The sequence below is a fragment of the Carassius auratus genome, chromosome 19, assembly GCF_003368295.1.
Source record: "Carassius auratus strain Wakin chromosome 19, ASM336829v1, whole genome shotgun sequence".
NCBI lineage: Eukaryota > Metazoa > Chordata > Actinopteri > Cypriniformes > Cyprinidae > Carassius > Carassius auratus.
The window spans coordinates 12,458,053-12,477,622 of NC_039261.1; the positions used below are offsets into that span (position 1 = coordinate 12,458,053).

General features: G+C 39.9%; 2 protein-coding genes and 1 non-coding gene across 6 annotated transcripts in view; 1 reads left to right on the plus strand and 2 right to left on the minus strand.

Moving 5' to 3' along the window:
- The window catches only part of elmo1 (engulfment and cell motility 1 (ced-12 homolog, C. elegans)), an 83,005-nt gene extending 81,364 nt beyond the window's left edge, over positions 1-1,641 (plus strand). For all 4 annotated transcript variants that reach the window (XM_026288938.1, XM_026288937.1, XM_026288939.1 and 1 more), the window contains 2 exons: positions 315-392; positions 505-1,641. In XM_026288938.1, the coding sequence (XP_026144723.1) occupies positions 315-392; positions 505-705 (279 nt within the window). In that variant the 3' untranslated portion in view covers positions 706-1,641. The remainder of the gene's footprint in view (positions 1-314; positions 393-504) is intronic.
- Positions 1,642-4,428: 2,787 nt separating this feature from the next.
- trnai-aau (transfer RNA isoleucine (anticodon AAU)) lies at positions 4,429-4,502 on the minus strand. The gene has a single exon. It is a non-coding gene; the product is annotated as a tRNA-Ile (tRNA).
- A 1,895-nt stretch (positions 4,503-6,397) lies between these two features.
- Positions 6,398-19,521, minus strand: pex1 (peroxisomal biogenesis factor 1). Its single transcript, XM_026288942.1, has 24 exons — positions 18,891-19,521; positions 18,653-18,793; positions 18,342-18,425; positions 17,163-17,277; positions 16,384-17,069; positions 14,149-14,268; positions 13,940-14,063; positions 13,758-13,858; positions 13,593-13,684; positions 13,322-13,454; positions 12,776-12,872; positions 12,481-12,651; positions 12,243-12,397; positions 10,564-10,750; positions 10,327-10,487; positions 10,060-10,194; positions 9,891-9,955; positions 9,656-9,798; positions 8,671-8,774; positions 8,395-8,571; positions 7,807-8,037; positions 7,454-7,648; positions 6,946-7,076; positions 6,398-6,830 (listed from the first exon to the last, which is right to left on the minus strand). The coding sequence occupies exons 1-24, from the start codon at positions 18,996-18,998 to the stop codon at positions 6,746-6,748; spliced, it is 3,741 nt and encodes a 1,246-aa protein (XP_026144727.1). The 5' UTR covers positions 18,999-19,521; the 3' UTR covers positions 6,398-6,745.
- Between the last annotated feature and the right edge of the window lie 49 nt (positions 19,522-19,570).

Below are 19,570 nucleotides of genomic sequence, written 5' to 3' on the forward strand. Positions count from 1 at the left end.
TTTTGAAAGGGTTGTTACACAGTGCAGTTGCACTGGATACATTGCCTGAAAGCAACCCCATGTATTTTCAATGTTGTCAATGAGATTTAAGTATTTTTTTACTTCAAACATTGATGCACTTCCTGTGCTGGTCGTCCTACTGTTGTCTCTTGTTGCCCGGCAGGAGAGGCCCGTATACATACACACACACACACGCACACCAGATTGGACCATCTGCTGTTGTAATATGTTCAGAGAAGATCTTCAAAAGGCACACAAACACAGCAGCCCCATTAGCATTTGACAGACGGTGTCAATTTTCTTTCCTTCTTTAGGAGTTGCTGGAGCTGGCTTTCTCTGTCCTCTACGAATCTGATGAGTATCTAAACTTCATTGCCCCTGACAAACATGAGGTGAGCAAATGCCAACCACAAGCTGCGAAGCTGTAGCTGTTGTCCCTCTTTGGTGTGATTTGGACTTTGCGCATGCTGTGGTTTAATGTCATGTTTTCTGGCCAATTTTCAGTACTGTGTGTGGACAGATGGGCTGAATGCACTGCTGGGGAAGGAGATGACCAGTGAGTTCACTCGCTCAGACATGGACACTCTTCTCAACATGGAGATGAAGCTCCGCCTCCTGGACCTGGAGAACATCCAAATCCCTGATGTTCCTCCCCCGATCCCCAAAGAGCCAAGCAATTATGACTTTGTTTATGACTGCAACTAATCTCCTTTCACTGGACTGACTGATTTTTCCTAAATGCATACTGGAAGAAGGACTTTTACAGAAAGTTACAGAAAAGAATAAACAGACATCTCTTTCCTGCTTAAACTTGGCTCTCTAGTGCGCCTCATCAAAATGGATTTGCTGAACTTAATGGACTTGGCTTGCACGGCCTATGAACCATCTGGTGTGGTTGAAGAACCACCACCACAAACTGGTCCTCAGGTCCTAAACCACCCTAGTCCCATTGCATCTCTTCGAATGGTTACATTCCTAAAATAGCCCACCTGCTCTGGCTTAAAAATGGTTATGTTTTAAGATTCTTTGTCCCATCATGATTTCTGGCTGTTCGGAGTGGGATGCTCCCTGTAGAGTGTGAAAGAAGTGTTAGGGGATTGTGGCATGTAGCACTCAGTGTAGTATGTTTTTCACTCCAACAAGCGGCAGCTATATTGCTAGCGAAGTCCAAGTTTGTTCTTAATGATTTCTCCAAATATCCCATTCATGCCTCTTCTACTGTAGACTGTTAAATTAAATAGGCAGCTTCATGCAAGAGGTTGCCTCTTTTGTCTTAAACCATACCTGCTTTGCGCATACATTGTTGTCATTGTCTGACTGTAACGCAGGCATGTAGATATAGCTCTTTCCTTCACTTCACATCAACCAGACTCATGGCAGACTGCTGTAACATTCCAAAGCAATATTGAGCTTCTGTTTTTGTAAGCTGGTATAAACTTTTGTGATATTCGTGATTGCTGCCAAGTAGTCAGTATTATAAATTTAATTTTCAGGGCGGTCAAATTTCATTGGAACATTCTTTGTTAATTTAAGATTGTGGGTATTATGTTTTATGAATTTTTTTTTTTCACCCCTCATGTTTGTTATAGGTTTAAGTACGCAACATCCTGCTGTTTACATTAAAGATTGATTCCAGTTCAATTTTGTGTTTCATCATTTCTTCATTATGTGGTCTTTACATTACCTAATAATCTTTTGGTGTCCCTGCCTGGACGTTTACACTTATCCTGAAGACCTTGAGTAGTTGGTTTAAGTATGTTCAGAGATAAACTCTGCACACCTGATTTATATATATATATATATATATATACAGTATTGTTCAAAATAATAGCAGTACAATGTGACTAACCAGAATAATCAAGGTTTTTAGTATATTTTTTATTGCTACGTGGCAAACAAGTTACCAGTAGGTTCAGTAGATTGTCAGAAAACAAACAAGACCCAGCATTCATGATATGCACGCTCTTAAGGCTGTGCAATTGGGCAATTAGTTGAAAGGGGTGTGTTCAAAAAAATAGCAGTGTCTACCTTTGACTTTACAAACTCAAAACTATTTTGTACAAACATTTTTTTTTCTGGGATTTAGCAATCCTGTGAATCACTAAACTAATATTTAGTTGTATGACCACAGTTTTTTAAAACTGCTTGACATCTGTGTGGCATGGAGTCAACCAACTTGTGGCACCTCTCAGCTGTTATTCCACTCCATGATTCTTTAACAACATTCCACAATTCATTCACATTTCTTGGTTTTGCTTCAGAAACAGCTTTTTTGATATCACCCCACAAGTTCTCAATTGGATTAAGGTCTGGAGATTGGGCTGGCCACTCCATAACATTAATTTTGTTGGTTTGGAACCAAGACTTTGCCCGTTTACTAGTGTGTTTTGGGTCATTGTCTTGTTGAAACAACCATTTCAAGGGCATGTCCTCTTCAGCATAGGGCAACATGACCTCTTCAAGTATTTTAACATATGCAAACTGATCCATGATCCCTGGTATGCGATAAATAGGCCCAACACCATAGTAGGAGAAACATGCCCATATCATGATGCTTGCACCTCCATGCTTCACTGTCTTCACTGTGTACTGTGGCTTGAATTCAGAGTTTGGGGGTCGTCTCACAAACTGCCTGTGGCCCCTTGGACCCAAAAAGAACAATTTTACTCTCATCAGTCCACAAAATGTTCCTCCATTTCTCTTTAGGCCAGTTGATGTGTTCTTTGGCAAATTGTAACCTCTTCTGCACATGCCTTTTTTTTAACAGAGGGACTTTGCGGGGGATTCTTGAAAATAGATTAGCTTCACACAGACGTCTTCTAACTGTCACAGTACTTACAGGTAACTCCAGACTGTCTTTGATCATCCTGGAGGTGATCATTGGCTGAGCCTTTGCCATTCTGGTTATTCTTCTATCCATTTTGATGGTTGTCTTCCATTTTCTTCCACGTCTCTCTGGTTTTGCTCTCCATTTTAAGGCATTGGAGATCATTTTAGCTGAACAGCCTATCATTTTTTGCACCTCTTTATAGGTTTTCCCCTCTCTAATCAACTTTTTAATCAAAGTACGCTGTTCTTCTGAACAATGTCTTGAACGACCCATTTTCCTCAGCTTTCAAATGCATGTTCAACAAGTGTTGGCTTCATCCTTAAATAGGGGCCACCTGATTCACACCTGTTTCTTCACAAAATTGATGACCTCAGTGATTGAATGCCACACTGCTATTTTTTTGAACACACCCCTTTCAACTAATTCAACTAATTGCCCAATTGCACAGCCTTAAGAGCGTGCATATCATGAATGCTGGGTCTCATTTGTTTTCTGAGAATCTACTGAACCTACTGGTAACTTGTTTGCCACGTAGCAATAAAAAAATATACGAAAAACCTTGATTATTCTGGTTAGTCACATTGTACTGCTATTATTTTGAACAATACTGTATATATATATATACACACACACACACTGTGTATTGTATGTTTTGTGTAAAAGATTATTTATGATCATGTGGGAACCACTGTGAATGAGTGGTATCCAGAAGAAGTCTATACCCTTGTCCCTCCCCTATTACACAACTAAGAAAGCGGATTGCTACCCACAAACACTAAGTGTTTAATAAAAAAACAAACCGTTTATTAACACTTTTACACTTACATATCATCTGTTAAATTCTGGTTTTAAAAATGGCAACAATTAGGCTTAAATTACTCTCTGCTGAGAGAAGAATGTTCCATGAATGTGTGCAGTTCTTCCATGGATTTAACCTGGACAGAGGGAGGAGTGGAAGGGTTAGATGGAAATCTTTGCAAGTTAATTAAATGGCCCTTATTTGGCAATTGGCAGATTTATTTGAAAGTCTGTGTCACGCAGCAGGTTCTGCAACACTACAGATAATTCTTTGGATTGCTGGTGTTGTAGACAGAATTAAAAAAAGCTACTAACATTGATAAAGTAATATTATACATGGAAATGTCTTGTGAGAAGGGGCTGAAACTTAACCTAGATGTCTTTAAAAATGCCTGCTTGTGTATTTAACTTTATTATTATTAATAATAATCTATCAAGGACTGGCAATGGGCAGTGAACTATCATGGCAATTTAGGGGAAGCCTACTTTCACAGACAATGACATGGTGTCATCAGAATATACACATGAGAATATTGTGAGAATAAATCAAAGTTGTCCCAAAACCAAAATGTTCTTGTCTTAGTGCAACAATAATTTTTTTTTTTTTGGTCCACTTAAAATGCTATCACTATTCACTTTTTCACTTTCACTGTTCTCAGTGGTTTTCAGATTTCTTCAGAAATCCTGTTCCAATTTGAAACGGACAACAAAATGCTTCAAGATTTGAACGTTATTCTTATACATGTATTTACACCTGTTTTTATACACTTATGATTTACCCACATCGTCAAAATGTTCTGTGGCCCGTACGGGGATCGAACCCGCGACCTTGGCGTTATTAGCACCACGCTCTAACCAACTGAGCTAACCGGCCTGACGAGAAAAAAAAAAACCTTACCGTTATTAATAATGTAACATTTCCAAAATGTCATTTTCATTTCATTTTCATTGGCGACAAGACCAATAAAAGCAATATTAAATTTGTAAATGTCCACATGACTCGTGCACTGTATTACAAGTCTTCTGAAATCACATATCAAAATAAAAGTCGGTATTTATTGATGTTCATGCTCTGACTGAAGTATCGTTTGTTAACTAAATTACTAGTGAACAAACAGCTCGTGTCTTTGCACCGCCGCGGAAGAATAGCTGAGCATCTCTTAACCTTCGCGACTGAAACTGACGCAGACGCTCAACACACAATCATCTTCATTAAAGGTCAGATAAACATATCTTTCCAGTGCTGATGCTGCGCACTCTCTTTGATCTTGAAAAATGAACTGATAATTAAATGCAGCCTTTGGTTTCATTGACGTGAACTTCGTTACATTTAAATATAGCGCGGGAATTTAAAATCGGATTTAACATCCGTTTTGCGTTGACACCAAGTTTTGTGGCCAAGTTTAAATGGAATCAGACAGATATCTGATCGATGAGCGAAAACGCATGAAATGACCAGGTGCAAACAACACCGACGCTTCTGGAGTTGAATTCACGTAAATAATTTACTGCCATCTAGAAGGCATTCTGTAAAATATCCTAATTTAATTTTTTTTTACAGGTTTGGAACAACATGAGGGTGAGTTCATGATGACAGAATTAGATCTATTGGTGAACCAATCATTTAATATGAGGGCCTTATTTTATCAATATAATACGTCTATCTTAAAATGAATCTTCACACTCATGCTTTGCACAAGAGCTCCCTTCAGACGTTAGCCTACTGGGCTTTTGTTTCAAAGCCTGTGTTAAAATTCAGAGATCAGGGAACTGCTGAGGGTAGAAAAATAGGCCCACAACCCTCCTGATATGAAAGGCTGATTTTGGCAGTTTGCTTCAACAAGCATTTTGAGGAAAGATCAAGAACAAACTGAGGTAAAAACAGATAGTTTGAGGAGGAATAGCTAGCTTTTCTAATTCTATGCATAGTCCACAAGGCATCAGAACCGTTCTTCCATTATGTTAATGCTGTACTTAGGATTAAAATCACAATTTATTACACACTGATACTATCCCGAGTCCATGATGTCACTCGTTTTCTCTGTTTTGGTCGAGATTTGGTTGAATGGGTCTTCCGTGCTCATGTGGTCCTTAGCGCAAGCCCATACAATACTAACAGCAGGGGCCAGAACAAAGCCTGCTATATTTAACTCAGCAGAAAGTGCTGCATCAGGCCGTATATGTGTGAGCCATGGTGTGTCTTGCAGCAACTCTGAATTCAGTTCAGTGATGTGTGAGAAGGACATCCAGCTCACATGAGGACAAAACTGAGAATGAGCTGGAAAAATTAATGATAATCAAACGTGCTGAGACAGCTGTAGCTCCAGGGCATGTGCTAAGGGGAACTGAAGACTATGAAAAAACTGAAAAATCAGTTTGGGAGAACTCAGATCCTGGGGGTCTGCAGATGTCAGTTATCCACAGAATAAGCCGGAGGGCGTTATGGCTGATGAAATAGAAGATTCTTCTCTTCTACAAAGAGAAGGACACAGAGGTCTTTGAATACAGATTGAGAAGTATCCATATAAGACTTTGCAACACACGAAACTGGCTCTTGGAGAGTAGGACTATACTGCCACCTGCAGGTAATGGTAAGTATCACTTCACGAGGATGCTACTTGGGACAAAGAGCAACCACAGTAGATGTAAAAATAAAAACCTATACAATTATTTATAATTCTATTGCTATTTACTTTCCAGTTATACCGTGTCATGTTTTTGTGCAGTGTATTAGAGGTACTGAAGAAATTCAACAAATCATAATTCACAGTAGAATTGGCATTTATTAAAAGGTTTATCACATATATTACATTTGTTTTCTGTTTTTATTTTTTACATTATATTGCCTACGGAAGCGAAGCAAATTTAGCAAACACATCACTTGATGAACTTCATAATCATCTTTAAATTATTTGTTCAGTGTGACTGAATTCAAGTCAAATCCTGATTCATTCCTCCTCTGCTTAACATCAAAACGTCATAAGTATGCATTTGCAAGAGAAGTAGAAAAAAACATGAATATGTGATACAAACCCAAGTTTCACACACAAGAATCTCAGGCAAATTATTTTCACATTCTTAATGACCTGAGCTGTAATAATTTATGCAAGTCTCTCATTAAGCCAATGTCACCCGCTGACCTGCTTTAAACGAAGCAGTGCTCTGAGACTTGCCTTCCTTTGAGGCTCCATAAGACTCATATCTGCATAACAGAAGGAGAAAACCAACACAAATATGTGATTTAGCAATGCAGTGGTGTGACAGTGCTTACACTATATTTCAGGTGATTTATGTGAATGAAGCACTGTGTAACTCACAGTTCATTGTATCTCTTCCAGTCTTCTCTGCTGACAGATGCTCGAGTGTTAGCCAAAGCGGAGATTAGGTGAGTTTGGCATATGACAGAGCCAGGTTTACTGGGACCAGTCTGCACCAGAGATGATTCATCCTATAAACACAGAAGAACAGCAGATTTCATCTACTGAGCAGGAGCAGTGACTATACACTGCTACACACACTTAAAACAGTCCTCTGCTGGATGGATGGAAGTGAAAACTATAGGGATAATAGCAATAGAGGGATGGATATATGCATGCATGTTTTGGAAGTAAGTGAAAATCTGAGGCATATATCCATGGATGGATGCATGCATGCGTGTATGGATTGATGGATGTACACTACACAAAAACTAGATGTATACTATATATATATATTACAGTATATTACAGTAACTGTATGACAGATAGATGTTACAATGGATAGATGGGAAATTTGATGTATAAAGATGGATGGATGAATGAATGATGGGTGAGAAAGGTAACTGACTGGGTTTCTGCGGTAACTGTTCTTAACAGTGTTGACTTCTGCTCTGAGGCATTCTGAATGGTCATGTGTCAGTTCCTGAAAGCCGTCCTGCAGACAGGACATAAAAACTGGGGCACGACAGGAGTTTGGATCCCTCACCGATGCCCCTGTCAGGTCGGGGGCAGTTGAATTCGGTCCAGACAGGCACTGTGAATTCTGGGAGCAGAGCAAACCGAACGTCACGGTCTCATAAGCAGTTTAAAAAGTGTTAAATCAATTACACCAAGAAGACCTTTGAAATATTATAACACTGATTTATACACAATTGTAAATAATAATCCATTACAAGTCCATTTGGAAATATAGTGTCCCACCAGTTCAGACAGAGACTGGTTGTCCAGTTCAGACTCAAAGGAGCTTCCGAAGTAAAGGCGCCAGATGTTGTGGCGTGGGTCCTCAGGTGGGAGTTCACTGGGGTCCAGCAGAACCATAGAGTGCTCTAACCCTGTGTCCCCCTCCCCAGCTGAGTCATCTGACCCGCTGCTATGGTTCAGGAAGATCAGGGAGGAGAGGCTGACATCACTGTCTGACCCTGAGCCCAGATCCTATAAAACACAGACAGAGTCTGCTTCACATGTAAGCTGAAAATCTACCAAAGACGTACTAAGCTGAAAATTGAGTTTTGCCATCACAGAAATAAATCCCATTAGAACATATATTCAAATAGAAAACAGTTATTTTACATTGGAATTATATCTCACATATGTATGTATTTTTGGCCAAATGAATAGAGACTTCTTTCAAAAACAATCTTTTGAACAGCAGTATATATGTTGACCATTGTTCGCTGATCTTTAGATATGGACATCAGCCACTGAAAAATCCATATAGGTTAGCTACTAATCTTGGGGTTAGGGTTTTATCTGTATGAGTGTGCGTGTTTGAGTTTGTGTGTAACATACATGGAGAATGTTGGGCCCCAGGCTGCTGTGGATCGCCTCTAGCTGAGCGTTATAGAGAAGGGCCTTTAGGTCAGCTCCAGTGAACAGCTCTGTTGCCACAGCAATCTGCTCCATGTCCACATCTGCAGCCAGTGGCACAGAATGAGTCAAAGCCTTCAGGATCTCCAGCCGGGCCTCCTTAAGGACAGATCAAATCAGATATACAGATAAATCAGTCAATGTATACTGTTGACGTTACAGGTATAAAGAGGTTAAGCTGATATATGCCACGCTGACCCGATCAGGAGGAGGGCAGTAGAGAGATTTGTCCAGTCGCCCGGGTCTTAATAGAGCAGGATCAATCAGGTCAGGACGACTGGTGGCAGCCAACACATACACCCCTAAAAATAAGAAACTATCTAGTGATTTCAGAAATCTCACAAGAACAAGAATGCAATCTTTTACAGATCATAAATGCACTCCTGAAAACTGGCTTTGCTCTACGGTCTCAGTAAGGAAATGCTGGACAAGTCATGGCCTAGTGGTTAGAGAGTTTGACTCCTAACCCTAAGGTTGTGGGTTCGAGTCTCTGGCCGGCAATACCATGACTTGAGTAAGGCACCGAACCCCAACTGCTACCCAGGCGCTGCAGCATAAATGGCTGCTCACAGTTCACAGTGTGTGTGTGTGTGTGTGTGTGTTCACTGCTGTGTGTGTGCAGTGCACTTTGGATGGGTTAAATGCAGAGCACGAATTCTGAGTATGGGTCACCATACTTGGCTGTATTTCACGTCAATCTTTAGATTGATCTCTCTTACTGATAAAGATTGTGAAGTTGCTATAAGCAATAACCATAGCTACTGTACCATGAAACTTCTCACAGTTGTTGAATGAACGACCTGGGTAGTTAACATACAATTTCAAGCAGTTTCAACAAGTCCAAGTCCTGTGGTATATAATTATACAGTTTTTATATTAATCAATTGTATTACTACCTAATACAGGTGCTTCTCATTAAATTAGAATGTCGCGGAGAAGTCAGTGTCAACGCAAATTGTGAAAATCGTGTATTAAATAAATTCAATGCACACAGACTGAAGTAGTTTAAGTCTTTGGTTCTTTTAATCATAACCTAAAATCTGCTGTTGATTTGGGGGGGAAAAAAAAGTCCATGGATGTGTTATATGTCAACAACCCACTCGGACACAGATGAACAAACCGACACCATGAACCAGGTCAAAACGGAAGAACCTCTAGCCGTTGCTGTAAAAGATTTGATTACCTGTCAGTCCTTCCACTCCATCCAGCTGAGTAAGCAGCTGATTAACCACACGGTCAGTGACCCCTGTGTTGTCATGACCCCTTCGAGGGGCCAGAGAGTCAAACTCATCAAAGAACAGTATGCAAGGTTTAGCTAGTTGAGCCCTGCAGCGACACAGACACACATTCAGTGAGGACTCTAGTGGACTGCTACCACTGTATATATCATACAAAACAGACTCTGCCTTTGGACAGACCTCTGGAACACATCTCTAACCGCCTGCTCACTGGCACCAATATACTTGCTGAGAAGTTCAGGACCCTGGAGAAAAACACATTGCATCACAATACATAAATATAAATAACTGTACATTACATATTTATACAGTACATTATTTTGATATCAGTACACACACATCCCCTAACCTTGATGCTGATGAAGTTCATGCCGCTCTCTTTGGCTACAGCTCCAGCCAGTAGCGTCTTGCCTGTGCCAGGAGCTCCATAGAGCAGCACACCAGAGCACTGACGCATGGGCAGACTGGAGAACAGCAGCGGGTACTGGACACAACAGACCATTACTTGTTTTTGGACTGTTCCAACACACAGTTATTATGATAATTGTTCTTGTACGTATATTGGAATTTTATTCTTCCACTAAAATGGACATATTGTGCACAGGGGGAGCTGTACCTTAGCTGGCAGCAGTATGATGTCCATCAGGAGCTGACGTGCCTGATGAAGTCCCCCGATACGCTCCATGCCGGCCCCACTGGGAGTCTGCAGCTGAGCCCCCCAGAGGGACGGTGGGGTGAAGCCCTGAAGGGCCTGTCTGAAGTCCTTATAGTTCAGATCTGTGAAAGCAGGAAGCTTAGATTTCAGCAAAACCGCTGAATCCTAGAAAGATATAAAACTAGATGAAGCACTCGCCTTCAGAGCTGCCATTGTTCCTGCTGTGTAGAGTGTTGGCATGGATGGCCCTCTCCAGAAGCAGGTGCAGGTCTCGTGGCATGAATCCTTCTGTTTCTCTGGCAACACTGTCTAGGTCAAGAGTAGTCTGACAGTTCTGGGAGTTCTTTTTGGCTATTAAAGACCTTAGAATCGCAACCCTTTGAGTCTATAAAGAGAAACCATCATATTACAATCGCTATTTTCTGCGGGGAAATAAAACACCAAGCAAGAATAAAACTAGTCTTGTGTAGTCAGAGTTCTGACTATGGGCATAAAGTCTGGTCAACACTGCAACTTATTCTGGCAAGAATTTAATAACAGAAACATCACAAACAAAGCTAATCTACTAGCAAAACCAGCAACTTCCGCTTTTAATAAAGTGTTCATTATACCTTGGAATGCATGCTCAATTTCTTTTGCAGTAGGGCTGCATGATTCATTGAAATAAAACTGAAATTGAGACTTGGCATCATGTGAAATTGAAAGTCATTAATATTAGAATTGTAATTTTAAAGGGGTCATGTCATGGATTATTATCATTTTGATATGTTCCTTGAGGTTTACTTATTATGTTAATAAAGTGTTTGCACACACAAAAAAACTAATGTGAATTAAAATTAAAATGATTATTTTTAACCCTAATTCTGACCCGCTCTCTAAAATGACTGTTTTAAGGAGTGGGCCCTTTAATGCTTCTCAGGAATCAGCCACTGTTATGGCTAACATCAATACATAGGAAACAGTATCTACGTCCCCTGCATGGAGTTTTGATATGAAAAAAAAAGTGTCATTTCCAGACGAAGCATTATGAAAACAGTTTGTGATGAAGCTGCAGTCAGATCTAGTACCGCTTCATCTTTCCTCAAATGTTTCTTTGTGAACTCTCCATAACACTGTGCCTTGTTTACAAAGCAACATCCTCCAAACAATCCTTTGACACGATCCGGGATGCCATTAAAAATAAACTATCCACTAGTTCCTTACCCTGGGATCCTTCTGATATCTGTACAAAGACCTACAAAGCTGTTTAGAATAGGTCAAGATAAGATAAAGATATTGCTGAACCTAAACTGCAACTTCCTACCTTATTAACTTTCTAAAGTGTAAAATAAGTGGAAAAGACAAGTCCAAAAAAGCTCATAATAGCTGGATCTGGCAACACAAGAGACTCTCTTAAGAAGATTTGTAAACTCCGGCAGCGTCTCTCAACGATCACTGTCATAACCACAGACGCTAAACATTTAAAATGTTGCAAACTGTCTAAATATACTTGTTGTGCAGAAATTCATATGAGGAGTTTAACAGCAAATTAGTCATACAGAGATCACATTTTTTTTTCTGGACATGAAAGATTTACAGAGGTCCGGAACTCGGTGACCTCATAGCTGGCTACGGGCCTGATATTGATATATAATCCCAAAATAATCCCAAAATTATACAATTCCAAAACCCTTCAACAAAAATCCCAAGCACATCAAACCTAGAGCTTTTCTGTATTAACCTAGCGCTTTTCTGTATTAAAAAAAAACACACACATTTAAAAATCACTATAAAAAAACAAAAACAAAAAACAATAAAAAAAACACACACACACACACACACAATTAAATGTTTTTACTCAAACCATGCAGCCCTACACTGCAGTTATATAAACCCACCTGATCTGGTGTTGGGATCTTGCAGAAACTTTGGAAGAAGTGTGAACCCTGCACCGCAGTCAGAGTCTGATGAAGGCCATGTTCACTCTGTGCTGTGACCATCAGAGCTACGAGACTGGAGCGCACCACCATCTCATCCACCAAATCCCTCAGACCTGAGGAGAACATGCAGAGCGAAGGTGTCAATGCTCACAGAGATCCTGATGTAGAGTCAGGCATGTCTGTTATGATCACTTACTCTGTGCGATGTGCAGGCGCAGCACTGCCTCTGGCCCATGCTCGTGCTCAGGTGAGGTTGCGGCTCCGGTCACGTGATCAAGGTCATCCAGCAGTACCACTGAGGGCTGTCTCCAGACCGCCTGCTCAAAAACCTCTTCCAGCCTCTGTCTGATTGTGTCTGCTCTCTTACCTAGGAATTTCATTCGTAAGAATGAAAGAATTCATTAAGAAATGTCATGTAAATAAAAGAGAAAATTCTTTCAAGTTAAATTAAAATGCACAGCAAAACTGGTCAATCTTATTTTCTTGCCTACCTTTCAGTGTCTTGCAGTACACAACTTGAACATGGGCATCTAGCTGTTCACTGGCCTTTCGACAGAGTGCTCTGGAGAGAGAAGATTTTCCACTGCCCTGTGGGGAAATGCAGGAAATTTATCACAGATACCTTGTACTATCTATTTATTCATTCTTTACTTTCATAATATTTGATTATCTTATTGTACAAGTAACATTGTAAAGTTATCAAGTGCTTGGAAGCTAATGCTACATTCTTTCCATTCAACTCCAATTCCAACTTTCAAACTTCTGACAAAAGTCAAACAAAAAAAGTGTGTGTACACACAGTTATTCAATATTTGCCGATTCACTTTTAAACTAGTCAAATACATCAATGAATCCAATTCCCTACATTAAATGATAATTAAACCAGATCTGTGATGTATAAATCTTGAATAATGTTCTTTGTGGATAACTGAGCACCTGCAAAACAATTACTAGCATTGTCTTAATGAATAAGGAGAGACATCAACTCTCTCACATCTGACTTTGAAAGGACTGTGGCATACATGTCTGAAGGTTACCTTTGCACCTGTGATGAGCAGAGCTCCGCCCCTCAGTCCCCGTCCTGTGGAGACCAGCTCACGCGAGAGAGGACCTCCCATTAGAGCGTGAGAGATGTGCTCGAAAGCTGACCTACTGATGTCCTCTACCCCACTGAGCAAACACATTCAACAATCGCAAACAACAAAGAAAGGCTACACCAACTCATCAGAAAGTCAATCTTGTTTGCTGCTAAGAATATAAAAAAAAATACATTGATATTTCCAGTTTGTGAAAAGAATGCAATCATACCCAAGAGAGCTGAGCGAGGGAAAGCCAAGATGTGGATCTTCAGTATCATTATCAGAGCCGCTGTGGTCAGAAGCATGCGGCTCTCTGAAAGTCTAAACAGAGATTGAGCTGGTTTGTTGAGAAGGAAAAAAAAAAAATCTCTAAAAATGATATGTGACTTTATACCTGCACATTTGTTTTCTTTAGTAAACTGGTTGAAAGAAAGAACATTTCATCCTCTTGCTGTTGCTCTGGTTTCAGCACAGTCAAGACAAACTCTTCTTTTCCTGAGAAGAGAGAAACCCAGGTTAGTCTGCAATAATAGTAATATGATTGGAAACACATATTCTGATGGTTGTTCCTCACACCTTCAGCACAGGGTAAGACGATGATGTTAGTGCGGCCTGTCAGACAGCTCAAAGGCTGATGGCTCTGAGCATGTAACCAGTTGAGGAATGCAGTCTGAATATCTTCTTCCTTTTCACTCTCTGCCTGCAAACAGAAAGGAAATAAGTTTATAATACGGCAATTTCATTATCTAACAACAGAAAGCATTACGTCTGAAAGAAAAACATACCATCGGTTTTAATGGCTGCACCATGACTGCTTCTGCAACTCTTGGCTTTGATTTTAAAGGCTGAATCCTCACAGCTGAACGAGGGTCTATCCTCAAACGCCTCTGCAGCACCTTTGGGATCTGCAACAAAAAAGGTAACTAGACTTTTTTGACTGGAGATGCACAATGTAGCAGAAATGAGTCGAACTAGACAAATCAAAGAGTCTATCAGAGCTGTGTGCATTGAAACGAGAGCCGAACTCCTCAGGAAGTCATAAATCAGTTCTAGTGCCACAAGAACCAAGCAAGATAACCAACCAACCAACTTGTTCACACAACAGCTTTCAACATTAACACCAATAGAACAATTATTGACAATTTTAATTCGAAGAAGAGATTGTCAAATTTATTGTTCGTGATTGAGATGCAATGCAGGACATCACATGTAAACCCAGGAGATCATGTTAAATACTTGCATTGACTTCCCCCATCAGGCAGAACCAGACTGAAATTCCTAAGGGGGAAGGGCTTTAAACCTTTGTCTTCACAGAAAAGTCCCTTTGCCAGAGAATGGCAAAGAAACTGCTTTTTGTACATTATATATGGACCAGAATGAACTCAAAAAGACTTATAACTGAATCGTTCCATTGCTTAACTCCATATTCATTTATGTGTAACCCACACATTTGACTATCATGTATAATCACTTATTGTGTATGTCTTTTGATAACTATAGGATACATAGTCATGTCTAGTATTGATATAATCGAATTTTCTTGCTTGATGTTGTCCTGACAATCATTTATTTGTAAAATATATCATAATTGTGTTATAGGAATCATGTCCAAAATTAGATCCTGTGAGGCAAGAACCACATGCTTGGTAAGATAAACAAATGATTTATGATCCCCTGAGCCAAGACCATATCTGATTGGTCAAGGCAACATTTGAGGGGTGGCCCACAAGGAAGTTTAAATACTTTGGACCCCATGAAATTTTGCTTTTAAGTTCGAGCATTGCTTGTGCTATCAGTCATGCCTTGCTTTTAGTCTGCTTTTAGTCCCTTGCTGCTGCTATTAGCCATGTCTGTTTCTAGTCTCTAGCTATGCTTCTGCTAGCTTGTAGCTTCTAGCTATGTGGTTTAGTCATCACTGTTTGAGCGCGGTTCCTGCGTGCTTCGGCCTGCCTGCTGCTACTATGCCACGATGAGAAGGAACACAACCTAGTCTCGTCAAACTTTATTTCTTTTCTTTTCCGTTTGAGAGTTTCGTGTTCTGAGTTAAGTTTTGTAACGTCGACCTCGTCTGCGCGTTTGAACTCCAACCAGCCACACAACTCCAGCTTCAGCCAACGCCCAAGCACGGGCTCCCCAAGACGTCACTTCAGCCAACTGAACTTCCAGCCAATCAGCGACACCGGGATACCCCTTTCAACGGGAGTCCCTTTCACAGCAAACGAAGGCAACGTATTCCCAGATATTTGTTGTGCTGGTGTATCTAATATAATTTTAACCCCATTGAGGAACTCAATGCGAGCGCTAATTACGTGATTGATGGTTGTTCATGTTTATGCAATTTAACGTATTGCTGTAAACTTGGGATTCCATATTTCCATTCTCTTAAACTCATCTTTCCTTAACTTTCGACCTTCCTGCAACTTGTGTGAATGTGTGTGTGCGTGCGTTTATGTGTTAGATTAGTTTATATGTCTTAGATTTATCTAAAAAAGAAGTATCTTGTGTTTTGTGCTTACAAGTTAATGTCTTAAACTGCCGATCTTGTTACTGTGCTAATTGATAGTGTTTCACTATAGTTTGGATATTAGTATCCAGCGCAGATTTGATGTTAAACGGCTAGTTCACTGAACCGCAGGCGCGTCTCCGTGACCAGCCGTGAAACAGTGATTCTGTTCAAATTCCCTTTAAAATCTTAAATGATTCCCTTTGAGCTAAATTGACCTGTTTCCCTTACAACAAAATCAAGAACAAATTAGCCTATATTTTGTTGTACATATATGCATAGGTTCTTAATATTTTGAAATAATAATACAAACACATTAAAAATCATTTTAAACAATAATGCTTTTAACAGCGCATTGCCAGATGGTTGCGAAGGTGTTTTCAATTTCTATGGTGTTCTGGTTGATTATTAAGTGATCTCTACTGGCCAGAGTGAAAAGATCTCGTTCCTAGAAATTAATGGTGATAAAGAATATTTCTATGAAAACTTCTAACTGAACTTGAATGGGATAACTTACCCAAACTCTCCCAGAGTAAATGTCTTCACATTTATTGAGTTTCTGGTCCTGCTGCAGCCTTTTTATATTGTGACAAAGCATCCTGACCACAACAGCGTTCTCCTTATGTTCCTCTGCGTCGTTCCCTCTGTGAGGTCCATCTCTGATCTTCTTCTTCTCCATGGCCTGCTTGACTTTCTCCCCGAGTTCTTTAGGAGAAAGGATCTTTGAAAGCCTGCCGTATGTTAGAGCAGACTGCCCTGGATTCCAGTTCTCTTGCTCTTGCAGGTTCCATGGCAGTATATGGACATCTCCGTGACATGAGCCTAGATGGCTGACAGACCTAGGAGGGGTTCCACAGGTCCGGAGGATACAGTCTTTCAGGATGGTGGGAATTGTGGGAACTGCGACATGCTCTTTTGCAGGCTCAAATCTTCCTCTAAACAGGTATCTAACCAGGGTTTTCAGGTCAGCTATTCCTCCCCAATGAGCTTCATTCTGACTCTCCAGATGTTCACTGAGGGGATCCTGATGGACTTTTGAGCTGGAGGAAGACGTGACGTCAATGTTCTGGTGTTGTAGATATTGGCCTGGCTCTTCTGATCGAGTGCGGAGCAGTTGTTCACCTCCTGGATGTAGTTTTGGGGTGACAACAAGCTCTGTGAACTTCTCCAGTCGGCCGAATGGAACAGAGGGAGAGAGGGATGCTAAAAAACATAGAATCATTCATGTGAATAGATCAGTTCATACCCAACAACAACTTCTGTATGACTTGCCTTTAAAAAATAGGGCTGACTGACCAATCCTGATATAGATGACAGTGTGCTGGTCCACCCACACAGGAAAAACCCCCTCACTGAAGACCACTCGGATCTGATCCAGGAGTCGCTGCTCCAGAGCCACGCTGTGCAGCTCCTGGAACAAAGTTCAACCAGATATTAAACCGAAGAGACATTCACAACCCATTTTACTTCTGTTATCTGATGAATTCTCAAATAAACCAGGATCAGTGAGGAAAAATGACATATCAGAAAGGAGCCAGACATTTTTTTTATTTTTTTTTTATATGCATTTTGATGCAAGTAGAACATGGAGAGATCCAGGCAGACATAAATGATAACAGATAATTACAAATGATAATAATAATGAAAATGAATTAATAAAAGGAAAAGATTAAAAATGAATACAAAATCCAAACTGAGTATATTCTGCAAAAAAAAATGTAAAACAGTAATCTAAAATCTAAGTATAATAATCTTCAGAAGCCAAATGACAAAGGTTTTTGGAGCATGTAATAACAGGAAGAGAAAAGCCAATTGGACAAATATATCCACTACTAGACTTACATCCTCTTACAACATCACGAGATGTTTATGTCCAATCGATAGATGCCAGATGCTCCATCTACGAATATTTTCCATCACTTAAATTAGCTTGAAGTCAAAGCTTGGTCGCATTGACATGACAATGAAATGCAATAGATAAGATCAGATAAAAATAAAGATGGGGTTGTGGTTTTTGTTTTTTTCTTTTTACACCCAGAACATCTTAGTCCCCAGAAAAACAGAGAAGACAAATTTAGCAAAACATCCTTGCATATATAATTTGTTTGTTTTTTTTGCTGAAAAAAAGTTTCAATCATCCTATAAACACTTTCTAATCACAAGATGTACCTTTACATGTTGATGCTTTACTATGTCAATGGAATACGAGTATAAATGGAATCAAAAACAATAAAAGAGAATAAATGTCTAATACTGGAGTATACGAGTAACGTAAAATAACATGAAACAGTAATATGAATACAATGTGGAGTATAAAAATAAAAGAATGATAAAGAATAACTCACAATAAATATACTGTATGAATGAATATGAAAAATAAGAAAAATATAACAATATTGGAAATTTGCATTAAAGGACGTATATCAGCTAAACATCTCCTAGAGACTGAGTTAAATGATGGCACGGTGAACTCACCAGGATCTCCCAGTCATCTGGAGACAGAGGCTCTACGAACACCTGCTGCACTGACTGCACCTGAAGACACGGCCGCAGATACCCCTACAACACATCACATGCATCTTCACTGGTCCTCAACCCTTTTATCCCCACCTTAACAATTACCTCCCTCATAAATCCAGGTTTTTAACTTAACTAAAACAGGTTAAACTCTTCATTTTTGAATGGATGTTTTGTCTTGTTTAAATATTTTTAAGTAATCTTGAGATGAATGTTGGTGACAAAACATTTTTGGTTCCCATTGATTTGAACGGATTTGAGTGACAAACCTGTTCTCCCTCCTTGAGCCCAAGTTTCTCTCCCAGTTGTCTGCTGATCTCCACTCTATCCTGTGGACCTGAAGACCTGGAGCTGATCCAGCTGAGGAACACGGGTGCAGAAACACCCCAGGACAGCTCCAGGATCTGGTTCTGACATCACATTAGTGTCGCATGACTCTCAGCACTTTGAATTTGATGAAAGTACAGTAGTAGACTGGTAACTGGCAGCAGCTAGCTGGATACAAACCTCATGAAGACAGAGATGAGTGGCGAAGTTTGATGACAGCTGAAGAAAGCAGTTCTTGGAGTTACTGAAGACTAGCGTGACAGGTTGAATTCCTTGGCTTCCCAACATTTCCTGCGAGGTTGCAGATACCTCGCTTCTACTACAAACGATCCCTTATTTCAGTAATTCTATGCTATTAGAGCCAGTATGCTAAAACTGTCAATCTGCATTGCACGCTAGACATTGTAATCACATTGAGTGTGTCGATCAGTTGCAGTTAGAACGAACATTTTCGATTAGCTCCGTCTCGCCGTGTTGCCAGATTTCACTTGAAAAACAAGCAACACAGAACAATTAAACAACCCCCAAAAATGTGCAACAAGATTTTTAATGTTATTTATAGTTTTTTTTACGCGTCGTTGAACCTAGAGGACAGGGTTGTACAGACTTAAAAATGACTAATGACATTATTTCGAGTTCAGCTGGATACTGCAGGTGGAGATATAACGGCTATAACTGCTACTAACTTTAACTGTAATTTTTTGTTTTGTGCTAGGGGACCAACACTTACGTTAGAAATCTCAAAATTCGGTTGTATCTTGGAACTGACCCCTAAACCAGCGACTGTCTATTTTTATAAGTTAATTTAAGGATAAAGGAGCTCAAGTTTCCTATAATAAGAGGTCATGGCAACTTGACAA